Source organism: Prionailurus viverrinus, unplaced genomic scaffold (assembly GCF_022837055.1).
Source record: "Prionailurus viverrinus isolate Anna unplaced genomic scaffold, UM_Priviv_1.0 scaffold_35, whole genome shotgun sequence".
In the NCBI taxonomy this organism is placed as follows: Eukaryota; Metazoa; Chordata; class Mammalia; order Carnivora; family Felidae; genus Prionailurus; species Prionailurus viverrinus.
The window spans coordinates 1,427,474-1,445,921 of record NW_025927605.1 but is presented as its reverse complement, the minus strand read 5'-3'; the positions used below and the strand labels follow the sequence as shown (position 1 = coordinate 1,445,921).

General features: G+C 59.5%; 1 protein-coding gene across 4 annotated transcripts in view; it reads right to left on the bottom strand.

Moving 5' to 3' along the window:
- Positions 1 to 18,448, bottom strand: part of HDAC5 (histone deacetylase 5) — a 36,782-nt gene that overhangs the window by 11,059 nt on the left and 7,275 nt on the right. The window contains exons 3-9 of one of the 4 annotated variants that reach the window (XM_047845442.1): positions 13,674 to 13,831; positions 12,382 to 12,453; positions 1,266 to 1,525; positions 1,016 to 1,160; positions 798 to 912; positions 366 to 496; positions 87 to 233 (exon numbers count right to left, since the gene is read on the bottom strand). In XM_047845442.1, the coding sequence (XP_047701398.1) occupies positions 87 to 233; positions 366 to 496; positions 798 to 912; positions 1,016 to 1,160; positions 1,266 to 1,525; positions 12,382 to 12,448 (865 nt within the window). In that variant the 5' untranslated portion in view covers positions 12,449 to 12,453; positions 13,674 to 13,831. Of the gene's footprint in view, positions 1 to 86; positions 234 to 365; positions 497 to 797; positions 913 to 1,015; positions 1,161 to 1,265; positions 1,526 to 12,381; positions 12,457 to 13,673; positions 13,832 to 18,448 lie in introns of all 4 variants that reach the window. The other 3 variants (XM_047845440.1, XM_047845441.1, XM_047845443.1) reach the window with 3 other exon arrangements.

The following is an 18,448-nucleotide window of genomic DNA, read 5'->3' as shown; positions in this document are numbered from 1 at the left end:
TGGGAGAACTGGCTGTCACCTGGGCTTGCTCAGAGCCACCCCCCACTCCCAGGACCTCAGAACAGGAACAAAAGAGGAGCCCTTACCTCCAGGCCCAGCACCAGTGATCTCAACGGCTCTCTTCTTAAAGGTGCTAATGACTGTCCCATCCTTGCGACGCAGGAGGGGACTGCTTCTCCGCTCAGCCACCTTCTGCTTTAGCCTCGAACGCACTTTCAAGTTGGGTTCAGAGGCTAGGGAGAAGGTAGGAAGGGCTCAGATACAGCTACACGGATGCGCACACGCCTGCAGCCTGGCCCCTTCAACACTCCCACCCCTACCTCCAAGGAGCCATACTCTGGGAGGCCAGGTTGGGCACTGCTCACCTGTTTTGCGGAGGGGGAAGTCATCGCGGCTGTCATAGGGCCCAAGCAAAGGCAGTTTGTAGGAGGGAGGCGTCCCAGGGGGGCCACTCTGGGGAGGGGAACTCTGGTCCAAAGAAGCATGGTGGGCTCCCCTGGGGGGGTGTGGGGTGGGGATGGAAACAGACCTAGGTTATTACCCAGCCAGCTGGGCCTGCCACCTAGTGGCAGTCACATTTAGGAAATACCCACTGCATGAAGGGACAGGAAGTGGATCTGGGGAGGGGAACAAGGAGGGAAGCCAGGGGTGGCAATCTCGTCTCCCGAGAGAGATCGCAGGGCCTGTATCTGGCTTCCGGCCAGGAGCCCCTTGCCATCCTGCAACTGGGCAGCCCCTGATTGGGGGGGGGGGGGGGGGACGCACCTCTGTGACCCATGCCCGCCCAGGGCCATTACCAGCATTTGGGATGCTGTGGGAGGGAATGGTTGAGGCCGCCTGGTGTGGGCTCCTTTGACTTCGACAAGAGGAATTCCTGGAGCCTCAGCTTCACCTCAGTGCTGGCGATGGCACCTGCAGGACAGGGCGCCGCTGACCTGGGTGCTCAGGGCCAGGAGCCCACAGCTTGGGGGCGGGGGGTGGGGGGGCGGCAGGAGCGGGAGGCCCCAGGCCTTACTCTCTTTGCTCTTCTCCTTGTTTCGCAGGATGAGCAGCTGCTGCTCCAGCCGCTGCTTCTCCAGCTCTTCCTGCCGCTGCTGCTCCCGCTGCCGCTGCTGCTCCAGCTCCTGCTGCCTCTTGGCCGCCAGCATCTCCTGCTGCTGCTGCAGAGGCACAGGGAGGGGGGCAGGGGGAAAGAGGGATGGGGTGAGCCAGGTCCGGGCGGGGGTCGGAGGTCTGGGCAGCCCCCCCGCGCCCCCCTCGCTCACCTTGAGGTGCTTCTGCAGCTGGACCTCATGCTGCCGCGTCAGGTGGTCGTGCTGTTTCTGGAACTCGGCGAACAGGAGCTGCTTCTGCAGCTGCTGCTGCTGCTTGAGTGCCAGGAGCTCCTGCTGCAGCTGCTGCTCCCTCAGTGAGGGGTCCACAGGGCCCGCCAGGGCACCCCGCAGCTCCGCGGGGCTGGGGCTGCCTCCACCCCCGCCCCCCATGGAGCTGGGCATGGCTCCCGGCAGCACCGGCTTCACCTCCACTGCAGGGAGAAGAGACAGGCGTCAGTGAGCCCGATCTTACCGCTACTAGGCCGTGGCAGCCATGCTGGGGGCCCAGAAAGCTCCCCGGCAGGCCCACTAGACCCAAGAGAATAGATGGCAGGCGGGGTGGGGGGTGGAGGCAGTCAAAGCCCTCTGCTCCACAGAATCAGTGTTCTTCCTTAATTGAGGTCCAAGCCATGAACTTCAATAAGAAAATACGCAAAAGCGTGAAGCACGCCACCTGGAAGATTGTGAGTGCTCAACGCGTAATAAATTGTCTTGTACTGTTAACACCACTGGGCATCTCACGTGAGTTACCTTCCTAACGAGAAAGCCGGGCTTTCGAAAGGTTCAAGTACAAGAACACCTGGGTGGCTCAGTCGGTTAGGTTAAGGGTCTGACCCTTGATTTCAGCTCAGATCGTGATCCCGCCGTTCGTGGGATCAAGACCCGACTCGGGCTCCACGCTGAGTGTGGAACCTGCTTGGGATTCTCTCTCTGTCTCTGTCTCCCCACCCCCCAAAATAAATAAATAAACTTAAAAAGAGAAAGAAAATAGGTTGTTGTGGTTTTTAAATTTTTTTTTTATATTTGTTTATTTTTGAGAGACAGAGAGACACAGAGCGTGAGCAGGGAAGGGTCAGAGAGAGAGGGAGACACAGAATCCGAAGCAGGCTCCAGGCTCGGAGCTGTCAGCACAGAGCCTTGACGCGAAGCTCGAACTCACAAACTGTGAAATCGTGACCTGAGCCTAAGTTGGCCGCTCAACCAACTGAGCCACCCGGTGCCCCGAAAGAAAAAAAGGTTTAAGTACATGACCAAACACACACAGCCAGGTGATCAAAGAACCAGAATGTGAAACCAAACCCTATGCTTCTAACCACTATCCTTCCCATGCCTCCTCCCCACCTCTCAGCATCACACATTCCCTGCCAAGAAACCTAAAGAAACTGAAGCACAGAGGCTGGTTCTAGAACTGATGGGGCTGGCAGCCAGGGCCCTTGGGAAACCCAGGAGAAGCCTGTGGGGACCTCAGGACACCCGTACCCTTTCCCCTTTTCTCTGCCCCACACCCAGCGGGAAGATGGGGCCCAAGGGAGAGGCTGTAAGAATGGGGGGGGGGGGTTGGAGCAGGAGGACTCAGGGAAAGGGGGTGCAGGGCTGCACCAAACCAGGGACAGGAGGGGGCTGGGAGTCAGACTCTGCTTCCTTTGCTGGATTATCTCCTTTCAACAGTTTTATTGTAATTACCCCGAAAATGCCGCTATATATAGAGTGAGCCAAACAGCAGCTGTGCCTGGGGGGAGGGGGAATGAGAGAATGGGCGGGCAGGCGCAGGGAGGAGGTGGGAGGAGGAGACAGGAAAGGAAAGGGAATCAGACAGGAAGAAGGGTAATGGCAAGGGGGGCGGAGGCTGGAGCTCGGGCAGAGATCTCAGAACTCTGGTCTCAGGGAGAACCCGCTGGGGAGGGGAAAGGGGTGGAGCGGTCTGCTGGGTCCCAAGACTTCAGGTCCAGGCCCCCATGTGGGCAATGGGCTGAGGGGGCCCCAGGGAGAGGCAAATGTTCCAAGGGGCTTATGGGAAGCATGGGTCTCGACCTCTTGATCCCTGTACACTGTCCTCTGGTCACTGAATGTCACTCCCCACCACTGCCCCGTGGTTGCCAGGGCAACTGGGCAAACACCACACCAGCAGGGAGCCCCAAGCCCAACCCACACTCCACAGAGCCTCCAGCAGGAAGGGGAAGGCAGGCTACCCACTGCCTAGGAAGGAGGAAGTGAGAGAGGCAGGGCCGACCCACCTTGTTTCTTTTCCATTTCATTCTCCAAAGAAAGCCCTCACTTTCCTCACTCCAGCCCAGGGAGGCCACAGGGAGCTGGGAAGACCTCCCTGTGGCAAGGAAGGGCCTGGAGAAGGAAGGACCCCAACATCTTGGTGGCTACCAGTGTCTCCTCCCCTCGTAAGCAGGGGTCTGCCCAAGCCCCCATCATCGATCCTCATCGGGAGTGGAGAGGGAGCTGGGAGAGGACTAAGGGCTGAGCTAAGAGAGGCTTCTAGACCCTGTGCAATTCACGGGCCTGGATCTCTCCAGGGAACCCATACTGAATGAGTGTCACCCAGGCAGGGGCAAAGCCTGCTGAAGGCTAAGGCCCCGCTACCACCCTTATGCCTGAATATGGTGGCCCCTGGGACCCAGTGGAGGTGGGGATGGGACGGTAAAGCCTGAGCAGAGTATCTCGGTCCCCACCAGCCCCTTCTCCGCCCAGCACTGCTAGGCACATTCCTCTGCGGTTTGCCCGCCAGCCACACTGACGACTCTGTGGCCACGAGGCCAGAGCCACATGTGCAGGAGTGGCCAGATGTGGCCAGGAGGGTGGGGTTCCATACACAGACACACACACACTCGCTCACTTTCCCTCCCAACCCACGTCCTGCCCCAGCACCGGGAGGAAGCGCCCTCGGAAAGGCCCTGCAAAGGGCTTTTCTGGAGGTGGCCGACCCCACCCAGGGTGCAAAGCAGGGTGACAGCAAGGAATCAGCAGCCAGCCTCAGGTCTCCCCAGTGCTAGAAGTGCTCAACAAAGCCCCAAGCCGGCTGGAGAGTTATCTATTCCTCAGTGAGGCTGGCTTGGCCCGTGGCACTCTGACCACTCAGCCAAGAGGAGGACAGGCTTCAACCTGCTGCTCCCGGCGGTGCTGGGGCTGCTGGGGCTGCAGGAGCCGGATGCCTGCCAGCCTGCCAGCCTGCCCGCCCAGGGAAGGGCAGGGGTCCAAGCACTCCTGGCTCCCAGCAGATAACCCTGCTAGGGATGGAACTACAGCCAGCAGTGCTGGCTTCCCTTGCAGGAGCCCTGCAGAGAGGGCACGGGCTCAGGCAAGGGGAATCTCCCACCAGGGCTCCCATGCAGCCGCCACCACAGCAGAGATGCTAGGCCCCAATGCAGTGGGAGCCAGAGCCCCATTGGTATGCAAGTGGCAGGACGGCCAACGGGCTCCGGGAACAGCCTTGTTCCCATGCAAGCAGGAAGCACAGCCAACTAGAGAATGTTAACCTGCAGGCCCTGGGAGGGCCTCGACAAAATGCAGCACCCCAGGGCTCTGCCGGGTCATAACCTGGCTCCATCTATGATGGAAGGGGTGACGGCTGGGTAGCTGGAGTCAGGGAAAGGATGTGGGGGAGGCACAGAACCTCCTGGATGAAGTCTGCTGGGCACAAAACCTAGAGCCCGGCTGGCCTTGCACCCCTTAGAGGATTTGTGCCCTCTGCCAGCTTGGCATGAGCAGAACAGGTGGCAGTGGCTGCCATTAGAACCAAGCACCTGGCAGGAGAAATGGGTGTGTCAAGACAGGAGAAGGCTCTCGACCGCCTCCTGGTGGACCAAGAAAGTGGGAGGATGTTGGAAAGGGAAGAGAGGGGGGTGGGGTGGAATATTCCCTAAGAGGAAAGGCTGGGAACTCTGGCTAGCAAAGAGCCCCCTGAAAGGCCAGGAGAGGGATCAGTTGGGAGGGCAAGGCCCTGGGTCCTTCCCCCAGCCCCCATGCCTCCTTCTGACAGAGAGCTGTAGAGAACAGAGTGGAAGCCAGACAGCCCACACAGTAATCTCTCCTACAGAGGGAAGCTAGAAGGGTCCAGGTCTACCCTGCTCCACACTCTACTCCTGAAGGATTCTGACCCCTCTGCCTGGGAGTGGTGGCCTTAGGAAAAAGTGGCAATACCATCCTGTCCTCGGCCTTCTGCAAGACTGACTCACACTGCCTCCGTGGAGAAGCCCCAGCCCAGGTAGGTGAGTTGGCAGGGCTGCGTATTTCTAGCCATCAGAGTGGCCCCACGCATACCAGGCGCTGGCTCAGAAGGGGCCACCCTGCCTAGCTCACAGGCACACCTGGGCAGTGGCGAAATCTTAACGATGATACTTCTCTCCCATTCATCTGGGCCTCCCACCTCTCCGTGAACCCCAGCAGCCCAGTTGGGGCTCCCACGGCAGATGGTTCGGGCGGCGCAAGCAGAGATAGCCTGGCTCCTCAGGGACGGCCACCAGCACAGCCTTAGACCAAAAGGAGTGTCCAGACAAAGAGGGACACTGCCCCCGAGCGGGCAGGAGCTCTGGGACAGGAGGAGCAGGTTTTCGAGGTACTTTGGGAACAAGGGTTCAAAACGAAAAACAAATCTGGTTGCTCCAGGGCACGGCCAAGCTGTCCTCCTGCTCTGAGCATACTGCAAGCCATGCCCCGGCTCCAAGCCCTCAAATGGAGAAATCACCAACTCCAGAATACCTGTCACCCAAACCCTGGCAGCGGATAGATGGCACCTTTCATTCCCCCTGGAGAAGATGTAGATGGAAGGGGCCAGCACAGCGAGTGGACCCGTCCAACAGACCTAAAAAGCTTAACGCTGGGCTCTACAAAGACCCTGCTCCCAGGAGCCACCAGCCACAGAAGGCTAGGGGAGAAGGAAGGGACCCAGGGTACACAGAGTGTGAGAGAGGGGTGCGCTGAGCTGTTTGGGACAAACAAGACCAAAAAAAAGAATGAGGCATCTGCAGATACGCCCTGGATCTAAGGAGCTGCCCTATCAAAAGAGGGGAAGGGGGGAAAAAGGCCTTTGAGATCATTTGTTTCGGCCCCCTCTTTTGCACAAACCTCTTAGGCCGCTGTGTAGAAGATTCCACCGGCTAAGTAGCAGGGAATCCCACCCTCTGAACACTAACCTAAACAGCCTGGCTCCAATGCAGGGCATCCCGGGCCCTCCACACCAGCCAGCCTGGATAACTGGCCCCACTGGAGAGCAACGTGCGGGTGGCACCTTCCACCGGCACCCCGTACCCTCAGGAGCTCCCTCTCCACGCGGGGCAGTCAGCAGCTTCCTTAAATGGCTAATGACCTCGTTCTGTCCCTCCGGAGAATGGGAAAAGGGGTTTGTCCTTTCCTCGGCCTTTGCGAAGGAGGCAGGGAACAGCCTTTCACACTCCTCCCCGTGATGCCGATGACTCCTCCCCACCAAGGACGGTTTCCCATGATCTATTTCTGTGCTCTTACGTGACTAGCGAGGCCAATTTAGGCTCAACAGGTTCTACCACAATTCGGACGGTATTTCCACATGTGCGAGCTGCGGAAGACTCTCACCTAGCAATCGTCACAGCTCCTCATGTAACGCAAGCAGACACATCACATAATGGTTAAGAGCCAGGGCTCTGGAGCAAGAAAATGCCAGGGTTCAAGTCAGGCTCCGCCACTTCCCAGGGCAAGGCACCGAGCACCTTCTCGGTGCTCCGTGCGGGCATCTGTGAAATGGGAGTAAGACTAGTACCTTCCTCCCAGAGCGCTTAGGCTCAGGGGAGGACACGCCGGGGAGCTTGGCGCTGTGCCCGGGAAGATCTCAGCAGATGCTAGTCAGGGCTGTTACTAATGGCTCCTGGTATCTGTTTCTATCCTCGACCCCTCTGGCAGTCTAGGTGAAGATTTCGGGACCACTTCTCAGAATGTTTCTAAAGTGCATGATACAAAATACTTAGCGCTACGCCAAGCTCAGACCCCCGCCAGAGCGAGGCCTCAGCTCTCTCATTTCAGCCTGCTGCAAGGTCACTCTGTGGTCCTGTCCCGATCAAAGCCCTGCCTGTGGGGCACAACGTGAACTGGACCGGCCAGCAGCGAGAGATCCCAGCGCCAGAGAAGGAATCCTGGGAACGGCCTCCTCCCAACCACAGCACATCCAGGCTGTTTCTGCTGCTTTGCTACCTCCAAGAAGGGCCGCTCTGTCCTCTGCGGCTCAGCCCACGGCCGTGGCATCCCTCTGGTCCCTCAAAAGCATTGCTTAGCACAGAGGAGCAAAGGTTTTGATCCCTGCTCTGGGGGTCCCGACTCCAAGCAGTCAGAAAGCCTTCTCTGGTATCTAACCTCACTCCACTGCAGGCTCCAACTGTCTCCCCAGTACCACCCCACATCTTCCTGGGCCCCTCTTCTGGAAAGGCAGAAGCAACGTGCAATTGACTTCAGAGACTCTCAGAATATCAGTGCAGGAAGGGCTCGCAGATCAGCAACTCAACTTCCCAAAGTGACAGAGGACAGTGAGGCCACAGATCAAAGAGATCTGTCCAACATCATCTGGAAGGGAGGCAGGGGAGCTAAGGCTTAGCTCAGGTCTTCTGGCTCTCCATCTGCCTCCCACTAAAAAAGAAGAAAAAACAAACAAACAAACAAACAGGAGAAACCTTGAGGGCTGTTCCTGCACTTAATGAGAGATGGGGCGAGGAGCCAAACTTTGCATTAAGGATGCAGGGATCTAGACGGGGCACCCCGTTGGCCTCCAGAACACCAGAGTCCAGGAGCACCAGTGAGAAGGGGGCTGAGTGGTTGGAACCCCCAGAAATCTTGAGGCAGACCGGGCCTCTGAAGGACCTTAAGCCTAGGGGGTGCAGAGAGTCCTGGTGCAAGGCACGAGCCTCTCTCACTGGTGAAGAGAGAGTTACTCGCTCATCTCAGACGGCTATCTGGAAGAGAAACAGACTCACTTCTCCCAGCCCCACCATTTCCAGGAAACGCTGGGGCACCAAGCGAGAAGTAGTTAAAAGGCGCATTAATCGCAAAGCCTGCAGCTGTCGCTGGGACTGCTCACTCCACACCTGGGGTGGACAGCAGGGGCCCCAGGGCAGGAGCTCTGCCTCCACCCCATCCCCCACCACCCACCGCAAGTACAACGCAGCCCTGAGCATCCAGCGGGGTGCCCTGCCCACCTGGCCACTTGCCATAATCCTCCACCCCAGCTGGGGTTCACACACCTGCTGCCCAGCATCTCAAGACAACCCCCCTCCGCAGACCGCCAGGCAGCCGGGGGCTGTGTTTGACTCTGACCGGGGCCACAGCCTTCCTCCCGGTGCGGTCAACCCTTCTCCGAGGAGTCCCAGAGCCCACTGAGGCCTTCCGGGGAGGCTAGTGACATCCACAGGCAGGCTGCTGGGCCCCACGACCCCGTCCACATGATTCCCGTCCACACAGCCCTTATTCCAAGCGTAGGCCGGGTCTACACACATCAGAACCATTTGACATGCGTCCCAAATCCTGGTTCCCGGGTTGCCCCACAGAATCCAAACCCTTCAGTGGCGGAGGGCAGGGGCGAAGCCTTGGAGCTCTGCATTTTAATATATTCCCTTGGTATTTTGCATACGACTGAAAGTTGGAGAACTACTTTTTCTCACCGTGTCCCCGGTCCGGCTACACTCATTTCTGCTGCGAACCTGACAGCTGTTACAGCTGTGTGTGTGGACACAGTTAATCTGATTTCCTGTCTGGCAGCTGTGCAGCAGGGAAGGGACAGCTGAGGGTCTCAAAAACAAGAAGAGGTGATGAAGTCGGAGGGGCTGGGGGGGAGGGGCGGGGGAGGGGAGGCTGTCTGAATGCGATGGAGTGTTCAACTTTGTTCCTGAGCCCGCTTCTCTCCTGAAATCCCTGCAGGGAGGGGGAGAGCTGACCAAGGGGCTCCCCACTACTCATAGGGAACAAAGTCTCCTCTCAGAAACCTCAGAAGTCCCCCCAAAGCCAGACTGGTCTCTACTCTCCAGGAGCACAAACTGGAGAGGCACAAAGGCAGGTTGTGTATACACGCTGTGTATACAAAGAGCAACCAACTTAAAGGGGCAAGTTGGGGCTGAAATCTAGCCCACGCTCCAATTGCTAAGCCACGTGCCCTGGCATGAAGATGTATCCACCTGGAAGAAGGGCCCCCTCTAAAAAAGGTGCACAAAGGAACGCTTGTGTGGGTTGGCCGCAGCCCTTCACAGAGACCTGAATCTGAATCCCAGCTGTCACTTACTCTGTGACCTTGGGCGAGTTCCTTAACCTCTCTGATCTTTCTCAATCGTACAACATGGCTAATAATATCTTCCTAAAAGAGACGAGGTAAGGAAAGCACCTGATACTCTTGTCACTTAGTGCATTATAATATTAGTTCCCTTCCCACCTGAGCCTCGCCCTTCCTACCTTCCCCGCACCCCTACACCTACACACCCACACACCCAGCCAAGCTGGGAATGGCCTGAAGAACGTGAATAAGAATATCCAGGGGAAACCCCAATACCAAACCCCAACCCCATGGCACTTCCCAGCATTCAGAGCATCCCTTCCTGGCACAGGCAGGATTCACACCCTCCCTCACTGGGTAAAGGAGATTCCTCTTCCATGCCTGCTCAGAAAATCCGGCACGATGCCCAAGCATCAGCTCTGTCCAGTCCAGGCCACAGGGGAATCCAGAGCCCACAGAAGGGTGACGGGGGATCCCCCAGAACTGCATCTTTGGGAATCCCACACAGGGGTGCAAGCTCCGAGGCTCCCCAAGCTGCAACCAGGCCTGAGTGAGGGGAGTGCCCACTGTGGGCTGGGCTGTTGTAGAGGGGCCAGGCAGAGACCGCGCCCATCAAGGAAGACCTCTGATGGCACCATTGGCAGCTGCAATCTGTGCCCCTCATCAAGCAGCAACAGCAAAGAGTGCCCTGCATCCCCCGGGAGCACCCCCTGCCAAGGCTCTGGCTGTCCCATGGGGGCAACTCACCGTATCTGTCTACTCACCCAGAGGGCCAAGCCCCAGAATAGAACCCAGGAATCCTGACATCAGCTCGGGACACCAGCCCTTCAAGCAACATTCATTCACCCATGTGCCAGGCACTGTGCTAAGTGACGGGGAACAAGACAGCCCACGGAGCGAAGGATAGCCCTAAAATAGGGTTCCCAAGATTTGCCACTGGAGTAGGCAGAGTCCAGGGTAGACAGCCACCCCGGAAAGTCCTCTTCCCCAATCCGTCGGGCTGGGGAGGCCTGGCGACACACACTGCCCAAGAAGCGTCCCTGGACACCTGCTTTTTTAGCCACAGGCTTTTGCATCCTGTCTGGAGACTGATCAAGAGATGGGGAGAGGAGGCGGGAGGGGGTGGGGGTGGGGGAACACCAGGCTGCCTGGGCCCTCATGGCCGTGTTTATCCGGGGTGGATTTTTTTTAACCCAAAGGTTAAAGCGTTTCTATTTGAAACATCTATTTACATTCCAGAGTCCAAAAAAAAAAAAACAAGGCAGCCGAGCTCCAGGCCTATATCTGTCCCCAGCCGCGTCACAGACACAGCATCAGAGCTGCGCAGGGGGAACATTCTTAGCCCTCTCCCCGAGCCGCTGAGGTGACTCACACCTCCCTCCTGCCAGCATGGACCACACCACCGATCAGAAGGCTAGGCAGTGCGCGTGTGGCGGGGGCACAGGGATCTAGAGAGAGATGCTGGCAGGGGGTGGGGGGGGGGGTCTATGCAAGGACAGGAGGCTCAGGGAAGGGAAAAGAGTAGCAGGGTTCCAGCCCGCAAGGATTCTGAGGTCTAACTTGAAAGAAGGTAAGAGAACATGCTGAGGAGGAAACTTCAGGCCAACCGCCAGCTGCTGCCGGGAAGCAAGGGACAGCGGGAGAAGGGCAGGATGGGTGGACCGATATGGCATCTGCCTGCAAGCAATGCTCTACACAGTCAGTCCTCTGCTCTCCAAGAGACCAGCTCGACTCCCAGGGGCTTCAGGCCGGGTCTTCAGTTAGAGCCGCCGGCTCAACCAGACCAGGGTTAGAGCGCTCCTGTGTTCATACTCCCTCCCAGTGTAGGTCCTCTTCACGGCCAGCCCCCAGGGTCATGCCCCCAACCCAGGGGCCTTCGTGGGCACCCTGCAGGGCTGGTTCCCAGGGTCATGCCCCTTCCCTAGGAAACACTGCGGGCATCACTGCCCAGGCAGATGGCGGGCCTTATCCCAAAGATCTTCCAAAACTTCCCAAAACATTCATCCTCTCACGTATCCTAGTTCAGCTGCAACCTCATCCTTGGACAGCTTAGAGCCAAATCACAGGTACCCACGGAGGCACACAGCTCCCACCTTCCAATTCAAAGCCTGGGACCCACACCCACCTATCCAAAGGCAAAGACTCCTGATACAGATGCACACAGACACCCACACCCAAGCACCAAGGCACTGCCAGGAGGGGCCAAGCGGGCATGGGGCCAGCAGGCCCCTCCCTAGAAGAAGCATCTTGTGGTGCCGGCCTGGTGGGAAGGCTGTGCCAGAAAGGCCTCATGCTGCCAACAGGTTCCTGAGAGGGAGGGAGGGAGTGGCCCAGCTCTGGGGGACCCCACCCCCCGGCAAGAGCCAAAAATGTCCCTGCTGATAAAGTGGCAGTCCTAGGGGGTCCTCAAGCCCACAAGAATCAGAGTGACACGCCTTCGCCGTCATGAGATGGGATGAAATCAAGGCCAGACGGAAGGAGAGATGGGGAGCTAAGGAAGTCAAGACCCCCGACACCCCAAAGCTGCCAGCCTCTACCCAACCCTACCACAACTGCCTCGCATCTGGGGAACTCCTGACTGGGGACTTGCAGAAGTCACTGCCCCCAAGAACTCAGTCACAGGAGCTGGGGTGGCCTTTACTCTCGTGAACACTCAGCTATGGCTCATGCCCCTGTCCAGACCTGGGGAGCAGGCCGCTGGGAGGCAGGTCACTGACCCACTTCCTCCCCTCTGACCACAGTGCCAACTAGGCCAGGATCCTCCAGTACTCCACAGCCCCCAGCAGCTTACGCCGACCCTGCCACCCTGCCGGAGGCCAAAGAGACTCCAGAATGCAGCAGAGTGCAGCTGGAGGGCACGGCGGGAAGGCAGGTTTGGGCCAGGGAGGGCAGGGGAGCCGACTTCAGTGAGCACGGCTCCCCTGACCACACGTTCTCAACAAAGCCCTCCAAAAACATCTAAGCAGGACCCCATCTGGGCGATGCTTGGAGCCAGGTGCTCAGCCCCAGGGACAAGGATGCCCAATGGCAGAGGGCAGGCGGGGACAGCAAAGCACTTACCTGCCACAGGGATGCCGTGTAGAGGGGTCCGAGGCAGGATTTCCAAGGATGGTTCCCGGCCTGACATCCCATCTGCTGAGAAACAGGATTCCGTCTCATAGATGGTCTGCAGCATCTCCACGAGCCCCTGAGCCTTGGGCACCAGCAGCATGCCAGGGAGGGGGCCGCCAGAGGCGGGAGGCGGCCAGAGGGAAGGTGGTCGGGCGGGGCCCTCACTGCTCAGGGGCTCCCCTAGGCCACTGCTGCTGGGACCCGTGCTGTGGGGAGGTGCCTCATCCGGCCCGGGCACTCCTGGCGGCAGGAGGAGCCAGGAGGCTCTGGAGCTACAGGCCCGGTTCTCCTCTAGAGGGGCATGGGACCACTGGCCTTTCCCCAGCTCCCAGGAGCCGGGGTATGGCTGGGCGCTCAGGGGACAGGAAGGGGAGCTCAGCAGGCAGGCGGGCTCTCTGTGTTCCCTCCCAGCCCTGGGTGACAGCTCTGGGCCTGGCTCCCTGCTCCTCCTTCCCGAATGAGCCGCCGGCAGCTGGCAGGAGACTGAAATAGCAGTTGGGGGAGGGCCCTGTCTATAAATAGGTGGAGCATGCTCAGGGAGCCGCCGGCCGGCTGCCAGGAGCCCGGGCCTGGCGGAGGCCCCATGGGGGGGGGGGGGGGGGGAGGCGCGTTCCACCCCAGGAGGAAGCGCCAGGCAGGGGGATGGGAACAGGGGAGGGCCTGCACTCAGGGCCAAGGCCACAGAACCGGGTGGCCAGAGGCTGAGCTGGAGAAGGGCACAGGCCAGAGGACCCATGTGTTCAGGAGCCGCTCTGGCACTATTCTTGGCAGGCGAGGGGCTGGAGACCGAAAAGCCAGATTCCATCTCTATGTTCCCTCTCGCCATCAGAGCAGGTAAAGAAACCAGAAGGGTCTGGGAGAGGGTGGCAGACAGGGCCACCTGGCCTAACCTCACATCTTCCCTGGAGTCCTTCTAACAGCCAGATGGGAGTTGATTTAACTTCCGCCCTCCCTCGGAGCTGGAAGGTGCCTCCCCACCCCCTCAACCAGCAGGGAGACCCCTGAGCAGCAGCTAAATGGCAGCTCCCTCCTACCCACTAGGGGTGTCGCCTCCATGGGCTGCTCCACTTCCTTCCAGGGGGCAGGGAGAGTTCCTCGATAGGCCTTGCCGCATCCATGGAAGGGAGCGGGTGGGGGGGGGGGGGCGGGGCGGGGGGCGGGGGCACCTGCCCACTCTGGGCACACGGAGCTCCTCCCTGGCTATGTACCAGGTGCGATGCTAACGGCAGCACATACATCACCTCGTTTACTCTGCACGATGACCTCAGGAGATAGGTGCAGATGGGGAAACTGAGGCAGAGATGAAGTCACTCACTCTAGGTCATACAGCTGCTTAAATGGTAAGGCCGGGATGTCTGAGGCTCCAGTCTGAGTGCTAACCACCACAGCCCACTGCCTCCTACACAAAGGAACACATGAAGCTGCCCCAGGGTTTCCATTCACAGGTACGATGACCCCCAGTACCCAGGGAGGAAGACACGTGAGGACAGAGCCCCTCTAAGAAGACTCCAGAGGCTGCCAGGACCCAGCCCTTCCTGACCGGCTCCAGGCCTGGCACGGCAGCCCATGCTCCTGGGGCCTTACTGGGACCTAGGGCTAGTGCACACGAGGACCTGTGACACCCGCCTACCCTGCTCACTGCTGGCTCGTCCCTTCTCCTCGGGTTATACCTCCCACTGGTACAGAGATCCCACTTGGCCCCCTGACCTCACTGGAGCCTTTTAATAGCCTGGTTATTCCTGGGTCTCGGTCCCCCTCCCCCTTCCTGATGTCACGGTTGCTATTTTGGAGCCCCCTCCTGGCCCCTCCTTGCCCCCAACTCCAGGCACAGAGCCAGGGACACCTGTCCTCTCCCTGGACTGGATGACCTCACCCTCCTGTCAGGAGCCCTGAAGGAGCTGGCCAACCAAGGACATGGTAGCCGTGGCTCCTTGCAGCCCGGTATTCTAGCCAGCTTCTGCCAAGCAGGGATGACAGCAGAGGGGCCTCCTGCCCTCAGGTGGGGGACCATATAGACGGGGAGGTGGCAGAAATGGGCTTTCCCAGGCGCTAGACGAGCTGATCTCACACAATAAGACGGACACTGGGGTGGAGGGCGGGAAACGGGACCCGAACAAAGATCTGGAGCTTCAGCTTCTCTGCCAAGGCAGACTCTAAAAAAATGGTGATGCGGCAGTGCTCCCCACAGGGGTTTGGCGTTGGCAGACATCTCAGGGTGGGTCTGGGGACCTCATTCACCACCTCCTGCCCCAACCTCATCCTGGCCAACCAGACTCTCTAAAGAGGAAGGGAAGCAAAGACCCAAAGTCCCCTCAGTGAGGGGATGGGCAGCAGACTCAAGGCAGCCCAGAGAGCCAGGGGCAGGAGCCCCTCCCAGCTCAGGACTCCACCCACCCACGCTGGGAGCAACCAGAAGGGCTGGCTAGCCCTGTCCTGGCTCTCTCTGCCTGCCCCAGGCACAGGAGAATGTGGTCGGGGAGCCCTGTTCTGAAGGAGAGGAGGTCCTCAAAAGCAGAGCCCCCAGAACCTGGAGCAGCCAGAAACCTAAGGAAAGAGAACTCCTTGCATAGGAAAGATACAAGCACCCAGGAGACTGGGCAACCAGAGGTGGCCACAGCCTGGGGCTCGGGGCAGTTCCCAGCACTGTTAGGACTTCCTGTAACAGCACGAAGTGGGAAGGAAAGCGTCAGACAACCAGACAATCCTCAACGCACTTCCCAGAATCCTCCAGGGGAGCTGGAGACGAGGCCTGGGGTGAGAACAAGTGTCTGTCTTTTCTCCTTCTGAGATTCAGGTGATGCAATAAGGTCTTCCTCATGTCCAACCCTCAACGTTTCCCACTCTACAGCCCCTCTCCTCGTGGTTCATTTCTCTGTCTCCAGGCATCCAGCCCCCCCATGTGTCATCCCACAAACCTCACAGAGCACCCACCAAGCCTAGGGTGCGTGAACGCCATTGGCGGCTGGCACCATCCCCTCCAGACCACAACAATCTCATTCTCTCCCTCAGAAGCCGGCCTCAGGCCTCCTAATCTTCCAAATCTAGAGGAGGGGAAGAGGCCATTGCTGGCTCCTTGAGTTCCTCCAGGCTCCCATTTCCTGGGCACAAAAGGTTGGGGTAGTGAAAACCCGAGGGCTGGCTCAGGAGCACCCTGGATCGAGGGAGGGTACTAGGTGCCCTGCGGCCCTGGGGACATCAGGCCGGCCTGCCCTCCAGCTTTCTCCTGCCCTTTGAGCCCCTATCATGCTGGAGCCCGTCAGCCCATGGCATCAGACAGAGCTGCGTGTGCCAGGTTCCACGCTAGGTGCTGGCTGAAGCCTCCCATTTGAAACCAAGTCCCGGAAAAACGTGAACACCTACTTTGGCAGCTTTCACATCCCCTCAGGGTTGACCCTGCCGTCCCATCTGAGCCTTCAATCCCTTTCGACTGATGAAGCAGGGAAGAGGAGGGCGGAGCAGATCCCAATCTACAGTAAGCACAGGTGTGCCAGGGGGCATCTAAGTAGAGAGTCCACTTCCCAGACCCCAGGCCCACGCCCGTACTGACCCACTTTCTCCTTCTCGGGGCTGGGTGCCTGCCTTCCCTGGTGGGGGAGGGGGGCGTCAGAGGCAGAGCCTGAGCCCGAGGCTGGGAGGCAGGACGCCGAGGTTCCTGGCTCCACCCCACACCCATGCCCCAGTTTCTCTGGTCACCCGGAGGGGGCAGCTGCCTTCCCTCCCTCCTTCCTGGGAAAGGGAAGGAGAGAAAGTGTGGAGTGTGTTGGGAGGTGCTGGCCAGGCAGGTGTTGTCATGAAGCTTGTCTCCCCTCCCACGCTGGGGATAAGGAACCTGGCCGCCTCCTCCTGGGGCCCTGCCGCCATCCAGACTGGCTCCCACGGCGGGCCTCACTCTTGCCCTCCCTTCTGGGCAACAGCACAGAGGACGGGGCAGGGACCAGAGCAGGCCTCGGTCCCAGGTCCCAGGTGCCAGGGCATCTCCTCCAACCTGACCTGTCTGAGCCCAGACAGGCGGCAGGTTCTGTCAGTCCTTCAACCCCACTGAGGGGAGCAGAAACGACCAGTTCCAGAAAAATAAAGAAAGCCTCGCTCCTTGAGCCCCCTTTGGCCCGAAGAGAAGCCAGACACCAGGGAGTGGCCTCCTCAGGGAAGCAGGCGGCCCCATCAATGGCCTCTGCCTGTACTCCCAAGACGGCAAAAGAGGCAAATCAGGTCAAATGCTGGCGTTCAGCCCAGCCCAGAGGTAAGTCAATCAGCTCCTACCCCCGGGGGAGGAGGGGTGAGCCCCAAAAGCAAACTGCTCCCTCTGCCTGCCGCCCCTCACCCAGGAGACTCTCTCCCACTAACTCGTTTGTTAGGAGGGCAGGGATGAACCATCTTCTATTTTCCTTCTGTGTCCCCTCCGCAGGCTGAGCTCAGGGTTGGGCACGCTGGGGATACTCAGCAAGCACTGGCCAAATAGGAAAGCTCCCACCCTGAGAGAGTGGAGGGAACCAAGGAACAGTGCTGTTCTGTGCCCTAAGGAGAGAGGAGGGAGTCTTCGGGGATTCAGGAGAGGGGGGAGGGGTGCTCAGGGGCCAGGGCACCCAGGTCCCGGGCACTACCCGTTCTCATCATTCCTACCTCTGTCCCCAGCCCCAGGGCCCCACGCTCTTTCTGGGGCTCCCTTCAGAGTGTCCACGGGCCAAGTGGACACCCACCCGCCCAGCTACAGTTTCATTTTACTTCTGCGGAGCCAAAGGCACGTGCTTTCCAGGCCCGTGCCAGGCACAGGCACCAGGAGCCCCAGCCCAGATACCACTCTGAGCCCTGGGAACAGGAGACGCGGGGGCCCCTCAAAAAGAAGAGCTGTGTGGAGGCGAGCCATCCCCCCACCCCCCGCCCCCGGCCCAGAGCAGCTCTTCCTCCGCAAGGAGAGGCAGCCCCGGAGCCCCAGGAAAACTGGACGGGGAGAGCCTCCGGGCGACGATCCCCAGCTCTGAGGCCTCTCCACAGTCCTGAAATGTGGTTCCCAGTCTCTTGGCCCCCTCCTCCTCTAACTCCTTCCCAAACATGAGAAGACAGCATCTCCCCCTGCTGGGGGGATCTGGAAAACCAGCCAGGAGGTGAGGCCAGCTCTCCAGGCCCCAGAGGCCCCTCCTGGCCAGGCTCAGCAGCCACTCCCAGGCTGCCTGCCTCCTGCGCTGGTGGACACCTCCATCGACCACCACACTCCTACCAGCCCTGGCAGAACCAGCTGCCAGGGGAACCTGGGCCACCAGCATCTGGCAAGGCAACATAGTGACCGCATCTAGCCAAGGGTGATGTTTCTTAGCCTTTCGCCGTAAGGGAATAAAATCCCAAAGCCGGGAAATGTCCTTCCCAAGCCACAGCCAGATGCCTCCGGGCAGTTTCTGTTCCCTTGACCAAGGGTTTGACCCAGGCTCGGTGTGACTGCAGGTGGCGCCTAGATAGGTCAGCACAGTAGCTCAGAGGAAAGGAGCAGCTGGGCCCTGCTGCTGGGCACAAGCGACCAGGGCACAAGCGACCATGCCGCAGCAGGGCCCAGCTGAGGTGGGCCCGGGACTGCGGAGAACCCACCAGGCCTCTCCCTTCCCTTGGCCAGCCCCGCCTCAGAGGAGGAAGCAGGAAGTCAGAGCCTCCCCCAGCACGGGAGTCACCCAGACCTCTCCACGTCTAACTCCCGCCACAGCCCCCACAGGTTCAATGAAGGCAAAGACAGAGACTAGAGGCTCCAAAAGGGAAACAAAGACCCCGCAGGAGGGGGGTCAGCAGGCAAAGCTGATGTGGGGAGTCTTAGGAGTACAGCCCTCACCAGCCGGGGCCCTACTCTGCCAGCGGCCCATGCCCTGAGTATGTCATGCTGGAAAGGGGAAGGGGCACAACCTTGACCAAAACAAACGGCGCAAAGCCAAACAATCCCCCCAGCTGCCAGCTTCCCTGAGTCTACAGAACCCCCAGGACCCTGGTCAGGACCTCTGCCACAGAGCGCCAGCACTGGGTCCCCACAACAGAAAGC